The 9,164-nt window shown below is 38.7% G+C and overlaps 1 protein-coding gene across 10 annotated transcripts; it reads right to left on the reverse strand.

Annotated features, from left to right (window-relative positions):
* Positions 1-688: 688 nt before the first annotated feature.
* LOC126870317 (venom serine protease Bi-VSP-like) lies at positions 689-8,691 on the reverse strand. Of its 10 annotated transcripts, none has more exons than XR_007691282.1 (11): positions 8,579-8,613; positions 8,321-8,416; positions 8,095-8,249; positions 7,425-7,766; positions 6,270-7,014; positions 5,962-6,057; positions 5,607-5,885; positions 5,263-5,531; positions 5,083-5,179; positions 1,018-1,534; positions 689-777 (listed from the first exon to the last, which is right to left on the reverse strand). XR_007691282.1 is itself a non-coding variant. In XM_050627904.1 (4 exons), exons 1-4 carry the CDS (start codon positions 8,649-8,651, stop codon positions 7,611-7,613), a joined length of 480 nt encoding a protein of 159 aa, XP_050483861.1. In that variant the 5' UTR covers positions 8,652-8,685; the 3' UTR covers positions 6,957-7,610. The 10 variants fall into 10 exon arrangements, 1 of the variants encoding a protein (XP_050483861.1); XR_007691280.1 differs by having other exon boundaries at positions 763-777; positions 926-1,534; positions 8,579-8,614; XR_007691286.1 differs by lacking the exon at positions 689-777 and having other exon boundaries at positions 997-1,352; positions 1,430-1,534; positions 8,579-8,632.
* Between the last annotated feature and the right edge of the window lie 473 nt (positions 8,692-9,164).

Below are 9,164 nucleotides of genomic sequence, written 5' to 3' on the forward strand. Positions count from 1 at the left end.
TTTCGGATGTTAGGAATCGACAATATCGCATAACGGAATGCTGTGTTCTACGTATTCTATTTTTGTTACGAAAGTGGTACAAACGAAGTCCACATAAGAATAGTACAACAAAATCGGTTGAGGTTAGGTTATCGTGCAGATATCGCGGCTTTTGCATTGGAAATCACGCAACTGCCAGTCTCGTCGTTCCTTGTAAACGAAAGAAAGGTATTGTAATCGGTCGGAATTAACATAAAACTCGTCGTTTCATGATAATACTGTGCATTCTGAATATGCTATGATTTGGTTTAAAATAATAAATAGTCCATTCTTGCATACTATTGCTCCAGCTTTACTTGTATTTTCGATATTGGTATAAATAGAAAGACAATTAATGTCGTTCGAGTCTATTTTCGGATCATTTATATTACGTTTAATCCATATAGTTATTATATGAGACATAGTATCGTAAAATTTGGAAGAATAAAACGTTCGTACAGGAAGTACATTTTATAAGAACTCCAACAAATCTGCGTGTGCACCTAAAATACAAACTGATAGTGATTGTTCATAAGTTTATATACATTATCTAATGTCAATCGAAGATATCAATTCTTTTTCTCCATAAGAGTACTTTTTCATTTATATGTGTTCAAAAATACATGTGTTCAATCGTGAAGCATATGTCACCTACAACGAAAAAGAGTTTTCCTATACTTAATATTTCCTTTATATACCTATGAAAGTCTATTCTTCGCGTAGTATGAAATTATGAATAAATCTGGAATATTGTTCAATCTGAAAAGAAAAATAACTTATTGACATCATTCATTGATACGAGATTCAGAATGTTTGTTTTGTCTTGCAGAAAAAGAAGGCAGCCCTCCCTTTCTTTTAATGTGAAATAGAAAGCGAAAATTTGAAAACAGATTTTTTGGAAATTTACTTGCAAATATCGTTTTCAATATCGTGATTTTCTTCCCAATGGTACTGTACTTTCAAATTTTCCAGTATCCCTCTATAAACAAAAAGTCGAACCTCGTTATTATTAACATAGGCATTACAAGGAAGAGAAGTATTAGAAAGCAGCTCCTTTTTATTATGGATTTCTTTATAATCATGTAAATAAGAAATTCCGGAAATTTTTTCCTAAAGAATTTAATTCTTGTGTTTTGATTGATAATTATTACACTACATACTAACTTTTCGCATACTGTTCGCGTCTAACAATTTCCTAATAATAACTACTTCAAAATAACATATGTTCTTGCACGAATTCAAAAGTACGTATGATACAATTACAATTGATTCTAAAATAATAATTATTTAAAGATATTAAGATACTAATTAAACGTTTCACTATATTTCAAAATCTGGAACAACAAATTTTTATTTATAAAAAATGAAACTGTGTTTATATATTCTTTGTCATGATGCTATTTCTTATTACCATGTCGACATTTTTTAAAATTCATTTTGTTATCTCTACGCAATATGAAAATTCATATACTGCTTAATATTTTTTACATATTATCCATCCACCGCATGATATCTCCTGAAAAATCAAAATATTAATGTTATATTTGTTACGACCGTTCGCGGAGAGACGCGGTCGCGAGGAAAACGCGTCAGCGAGAGGCGTAAATTCTCGCTACGATTCGGTGAATCGACGCCGCGAAGTAGTCGTTCCCCTGTTTCGTTTAGGATAACAGAGGTGGTTGATATGAATATGACACAGTAGTAAGTTATATTTCACCGTTTATTCCACAACTTAGAACGAGGATAGTTACACTGGTGCGTATGTACGAGATGAGTGACTGAGTGATCTGCGGGTGTGTATACCCGCTCGAAGGATGTTGACCGTTCGAAGGATGCAAAAACAGTACTCTTGGAAGACGTTGCTGTCTCGGAGGAGAGCTAAGGATGAGTGTGTCTAGCGCACGGGACCATCGGATTTGTTGGTGCCGATGTTATTTAGGAGAGTGAGGGAATAGGCTTCGTTTTTAATTGGTTAAACGAAGGGTCTTAACCGCCCTCGAGAGAAAGTTGTTAGTGGGAGGAAAGTTGCAGCGTACGTGACAAAAACTGACTTTCCCTTGTTAAGCCGTGGTAGACAATAGTCTCTAGAAATTCCTCCGAACCAGATGTTTGTTTCGTTTGAAGGACCTTTTCTAGGAAATCTATGTGATTTATGGAAGGTCCTTGACATCATGGAAGATACGCTGCGAGTATCCGAAGACATCTGGTTGCCATATTGCCTGCGGTGTGTGGCCTCGGCTAGGTAGAGTGTTACGCGACGTAACATACTCCCCCCGTTGAGAGGGTACCGATCAAAAGTTCTGTAAAGGTAGAGTTAATTGGAGCTGCCGTCCAACTCCATGTTGAATGTTGATGACCCGTATTCTGCTGGATCGGCTTGGCTCGATGGTGGGACGAGCTGCGTGGCACCTCGATCCAAGATGCTCCTTGCCGTGTGAACCACCGCCGTCCGGATGATGCTGTCGTCCTCAGGGTGAACCTGGCGATGCGGCTGAAGGCCCGATGCCTGGATGGCATGTTGTCTCCCTTGTAGTCTAGATCGCCGTCTTCCTCGTCGATGCCGAGCGATTTCCAGGTGAAATTCACGACCCAAGAAGTGTCGTGAATCTTGCTTCTGGAAGTGTCGTTAAACACCTCGGCCCAGGAAGTATCGTCGAAGGGAACGTCAGTGATGCTTGGTGAAGTTTCATCAAGCGCGGTGCGGCGGTTTGAGGTTGATTGGGAGGCTGGACTCCCCCCGATGACCCGCTCGAATCGCATTCTCTTAGTGATGATTCTTGGTAGAGGAGAAGCGTTGGGCGTCGTGATTTGGACTTGTTTTGCCATTGGAGAGTGTGGTAACGTCGTTGCAGCCAAGGGTGACTTCAGGGAGAAGTCCGTGACACGCGACTTGTTCGGTGTGGCGCTCTGTGAACTCAGTAGAGAATCGTTGGGATCAGATAGAATGTTCTGTAACAAATTGTGGGAGATTAAGCTCGGAAACGATTTGTCGTCTGGTGAGACCCTCTCTTTCTTCAGGTCCAAAGGCTCGTTGAAGCTTGTCAAATTCAAGGTGATTAGTAGCGTTGAATCCGATTGTTCAGTTCCTGCCGATGCTAATGTGGCTGTCGTCAGGCCGTGTTTAGGTAACACGTTGCGAGTGTGATACGATGAGTTGCGAATGGGAAGAGTTTTCTGATTTAAGGCGCTCGGCAGCGTTGTATCAGATTGTTGAGATAATGAGGACGCGAACTTGGTTGTCGTCAAGTCGCGTGTAGGTGACACGCTGCTAGTATTGTGCAATGAATTGCGCGTGACTCGCGGCGAGGTCGGCGTTCGAGTCGATGCGATCTTCTCCGTCGGCGGAGTTTGACTAGCGTTGCGTGTTTTGTTTAAGTCATTGTTACTTCCCTTATCCGTGGGTCCTTGTGGCAATGGCGAAGGTGGCGTCTTCGCATTATGTCCAGGAAAATGATTCTCCGGTGATTTAAGCGAAGCAGACTCGCGACCGGCAGCTGATTCGTCGTTTGTCGATTGTGACGTCGTAGTTAGTCGTAGGTTGCTCAGTTGAGTAATTAATCGGAGTTCTAGTCTCTCGTACTCGTCGGCTATTTCGAAGCCGCGCGCGGACTCCTCCTCGTCTATGCTTACGATCTCATTTTGAATGGCGCGGAGCTCCGTTTCGTATGTGTCCAGACGAGTTTTGATTTGAATTAGCTCGTTCTCTCGCGGACAGCCGGATTGTTCGATTTCGTCCAGTTTTTTCGATAAGCGTGTAAAGTGGCCGATGCAATAATCCCGGCGTCGACGCAAGGCGGTAAGTTCGTTACCGGTGGCCATTATTTGTTAGATAATTGAGAGTGGATGGTTATAACTTACTTCGGTTGAAGATTGTCCAGTTGCGGCAGGAGGTTGCGTGGTTGCGTTTTAACCACCGAATTATACCTCTTCAAGGGTGACGATCCTTGACGTTAGTGACCTCGCTGGGGGGGGTAACGCTTCCGCTGCTGGTTATGTTGGATTCACGTGGCACTGTATGATAGTGGGTGTCACTGGTATGCGCTTTTCACTTGACGCGTGATGCGGCTTTGAGGATCGAATGATTCGACCGGTTACGTGTCCACACTTATCACTTGTCACTGAATCCGGCTCGAAAGATCGAATGTTTCGTCCGGATGGGTGACAAAACTATCCACTGCCACTGATTATCCGGCTCGAAGGACCAAATGTTACGACCGTTCGCGGAGAGACGCGGTCGCGAGGAAAACGCGTCAGCGAGAGGCGTAAATTCTCGCTACGATTCGGTGAATCGACGCCGCGAAGTAGTCGTTCCCCTGTTTCGTTTAGGATAACAGAGGTGGTTGATATGAATATGACACAGTAGTAAGTTATATTTCACCGTTTATTCCACAACTTAGAACGAGGATAGTTACACTGGTGCGTATGTACGAGATGAGTGACTGAGTGATCTGCGGGTGTGTATACCCGCTCGAAGGATGTTGACCGTTCGAAGGATGCAAAAACAGTACTCTTGGAAGACGTTGCTGTCTCGGAGGAGAGCTAAGGATGAGTGTGTCTAGCGCACGGGACCATCGGATTTGTTGGTGCCGATGTTATTTAGGAGAGTGAGGGAATAGGCTTCGTTTTTAATTGGTTAAACGAAGGGTCTTAACCGCCCTCGAGAGAAAGTTGTTAGTGGGAGGAAAGTTGCAGCGTACGTGACAAAAACTGACTTTCCCTTGTTAAGCCGTGGTAGACAATAGTCTCTAGAAATTCCTCCGAACCAGATGTTTGTTTCGTTTGAAGGACCTTTTCTAGGAAATCTATGTGATTTATGGAAGGTCCTTGACATCATGGAAGATACGCTGCGAGTATCCGAAGACATCTGGTTGCCATATTGCCTGCGGTGTGTGGCCTCGGCTAGGTAGAGTGTTACGCGACGTAACAATATTATTACAATGCTTCTTAAATTTCAATTTTTGACAAATTTGAAATCCAATATATTTTGCACAATTATTATTTATCAAAAAATTCCAAGTTAGTAACTTTCTTTTCAAATGGCAAATAACATATACTTTGACTTACCTGTAAGTTTTTGTTCCTAATCATCATTTCCTCTTATAGAACATCGTTATTGTTCTTATAATTACTACCAGTGTCATAGATATTGTAGTGGCTACAACTGAATTAATAGAAAATGATAAATAACTGTGTATAACACTAACACATAACTGTGTATAACAATGACACATAACTTTTACTTACATATCAGTCGATAAGGGATTACTGTGATATCCTGTTGATGTTTCTTAAGGCACTTGCTTAGGTGCGATACGGTATCATTCCTTATGGTATACTGTAGATAAGTATTTTAGAAAATAACAAGAATAAATCTAAATTATTCAGAGGTTCCAGTTTCGGCTTAGACATAAATACAGGACCATTTGCAAAGAAGAAAGGGTGCGTTTCTACAGCCTCGTTATAGTAACCATGAATACCAATCTCTGAATTACTGGTTACTAAACATAAATATCCTATAAAATTTAATATATTTCTTTAATTTTTAATACATACATGAGTTAGTAGTTCTAAATTATGAATCATCCTACCTGTGATATTACACTTTTCCTTATAATATCATCACTCAAGTGAACAACATTAAGATCATGTAAACCATGTCATCCTATCTTACTGTGAAGATGCTTAGTTATGTTATCTAACATTATAAAAATATCATCAGATGCAAGTCCTTTTATTCACATCACATGGCCACGACGATCTGGTTCTTCGTTATATAATGTTCTAAAATTTGTCGTATATATAGGATGTACAAACCGTGATATCAAGGTATCAGTTCTTCCTTCCCAAGGGACAGTTTCATTAAAATTCTGATAGAATTAAAAATTAATTATTAATATTCTAACAATCATATATGTTAAATACATTATAGTCAACGATATATACCTGAGCGAATGTAGGGGTGATTCCTTGATAATTATAAATGTCATCAGCCCACATCATTGTGCCACTTCTTTGTACTCCAGCCTCTAGATTAACAGCCTAAACAAACATACGAAATTTTATAGAAGCTGTACAAAATATGGTATATATGCGCAATATTGAAGCGTTCAAGGGGATATAAAGGTAATGTACATCACATACACGTGTACTCTCATGCAACAAAATACAATTAGATTTAATAGTATAAGCTCTTTTATTCATCATAATAGATTGGAAATTTAAGTGTCTTACGAGGGTGAGTAAAAAGTTACCCGCTCTGTCGGTGTAGAATTTATTTTAAGCAATTGTCAAAAAAGACATACATCATTTTTTGACATAATCACTCGATTTCTGTATACACTTTGTCCATTTGCCGAAGGACCTTCGTATTTTCTCATTAAAAAATGTTTTGGGCTGAGCTGCGAACCACGAATGCATCGTCGTCTTCACCTTTTCATCAGCTTTTTCGGCATCCATCTCGCATAAACTTTTTAAAATCCAAATCTGTCGTGCACTATTGCATAAGCAGAGCCGTGGCTGATTTGCAAATGATTTGCCACATTATCCAGTGTCACTCGTCTATTCCATAGAGCATAAGTTCATGAGCACGTTCAATGTTGTCATCGTGGATGTGGACGGGCGTCCAGCTGTTTTTTCATAACACTTGTGCGATCTTCTTTGAACTTTTGTGCCCATTCAAACACACTTCGTGACAAAACACTTTCTCCATAATGTGCATTAAATCTTTGATAAATATAGGCATCAAACATAACCTCCGACCACAAGAAACGAATCACAGCATCCTGCATTGTTTTCCTGCAAATCACCATTGCAAAGCGCCATTACTCGCGCAACGGTCACAAACGAATTGACGTAACACAAAGAAACCTGCGCAGCAGCACTGAACAGATATTGACGTCATACGAAGAGTGCAGATGGATCAATACGGTCGACAGAAGTTTTAACTATCTGGAGTGCGGATAAATTTTTACTGAGAGTCGTATAGGAATCTATAATCTGTAAGTACACCTTTGGCTGAATGGAAATTTCTCTTACATATAGTCAAAAATGCAGAAACTGTGTATTGAATTGGAAAGTGATAAAAAATAAGTGAAGTTTCGAGGTTGCATGTGATTGCATGAGTACACAGGACGTTTTTAGCGAATAAAAAATAATTTTGAAAGACATGAGACTTATCTTGTATTTTATGCACTCTCTGTGTCCGAATTTCCAGAAGCTCTCTATCTTATGAAGTGTTTTAGATTAGCCGGAAAATTTTGTACGTACATACAAGAAGTATACGATCTAAGTGGAATATTCCATTATTCTCTTGATACAACAGAAACGAAATTTACAGAACTTCTCAGAAAGTTGGTTTATTATTACCAAATTAATAGAATTAATATACGTTTATCATCTTTACATACCTAAGTCGTGGAGGTTTATCGTGCGTAAAAAATTAGTGTCGTTTCAAAGTTACATTTCGTACATTTTAAGCCTATAATTTGTAACGTACAAAACAATGTAAATTTGAGCTGTTTCTTATCTCCACAATAAGAAAATCCAACTTTACGTTTTTTACACAATGATATTTATGGAACAGTAATATCATATTATTGCATCGCTTGGAGAATGAAGTCAAGGTACGATGTGACCCTAGTGTAAACGCTGGGATACCCAGCTGTGCCGCACTTATAAGCATAAGACACAATACCTATTAAATACGAGGTTAATTCATGTTGTATCAGCAGCGGACCGCCGCGGTCAGCCTGAAAGGATCGTTAAATTTTTAATCAAAGATACTGAAATATATCGATCGAATTGTATTGAAATTATACTTATATACAGTAATAATCTTCTATTGATTTGTGTATTGAAATACTCCAATTTATAACGTACATGTTATATGTATTTTGAGCAAAACTAAGATTAGAAGGAAATTAGATTAAATACCATAACGAGGTGTGAGAAGTGGGCAAAACTATTAAATTGTGTTTATCTATTATTTTTAATGTTTAAGACGTCGATTTGATGTTAATTCGAATCGACGTGTCTTCAGATACCGTATAGTTTGTAGTAACTCTGTAACTTAATTACCGTACAAGAATCCTCTCCACCCTGAGCATGTTCGGCGCATATTATACCATCAGTGATATCAAGTGCATTAGGAAATTTGGAATAAGCTATTTTGCATTCGGCGTTCTTAATCACTGGCATTTGTACTTCCATTAATGCATTAGGTCGTGGTCGTCCTACGAAGAAAATAAGAAAGATATTTAAGACTGGAACTGTTTAATTTTATTATAAAATTGATATCACTTACTATATCTTAATGCTCCCCATCCAGCAACAAGGGGGTTATAGCCGACGAAGTTGCTCTTTCGTAGGGGCCCTTTCGTACAAATGGGATATACGTACCCTGAAAAATAAAAAAATAAATGAAAATGCAGGAAACGAATGACCAAAAGTATGAGAAAGAATTGTACACGCTTTATGACACAATATACGTGTACAGTAAGAAATTTCAGGATATGATACTTCAGTAATACTCAATAGCATATATATATATTTGAGGACTTACTCGAAAATGGCACCTCCTCCACCAATCTAAGAATGGCAATATTATGATTGTGTATGTTTTCTATTCCATCCATATGTGCACAATGTGCTGCGGTCAAAACATGCCTAGCCGATGATATCAGGGAACCTCCGCACTTCCATAGTGGTTTGTCTGGGTTTCGGGGATTACGAAAACCTAATGCAGCGATCCATGGCCAAGCGCCTAAAATGCAATAGTCATAGTTGTGAATATACGTAATTTTTTCTCACATAACGGGTAACAACGATTATTACCTATTCGATATTCGATCATACAGCAGACGATAAGTACATACGTACAAATACTCTGAAATAGAGATTTGATAAAGACAGAAATTAAATTTTTATTCCAGTGGAATACAAATTATTAAATAATTCTATATAATTTCTATTTGAACTATACTGAACTATAAAGTTCAAACGTGTAATTTCTGCCCTAACAGTTTTTGATCTCTATCCATATTATTACTCCTATATCAATTTTTTATTTCAAGCAAAAAGATACTCTTCCTAACATGAAGTAAAAGAAAGAAATAATTCAAGTTAATAAGTAAAGTTACTACCGATAA

The sequence above is a fragment of the Bombus huntii genome, chromosome 10, assembly GCF_024542735.1.
Source record: "Bombus huntii isolate Logan2020A chromosome 10, iyBomHunt1.1, whole genome shotgun sequence".
NCBI lineage: Eukaryota > Metazoa > Arthropoda > Insecta > Hymenoptera > Apidae > Bombus > Bombus huntii.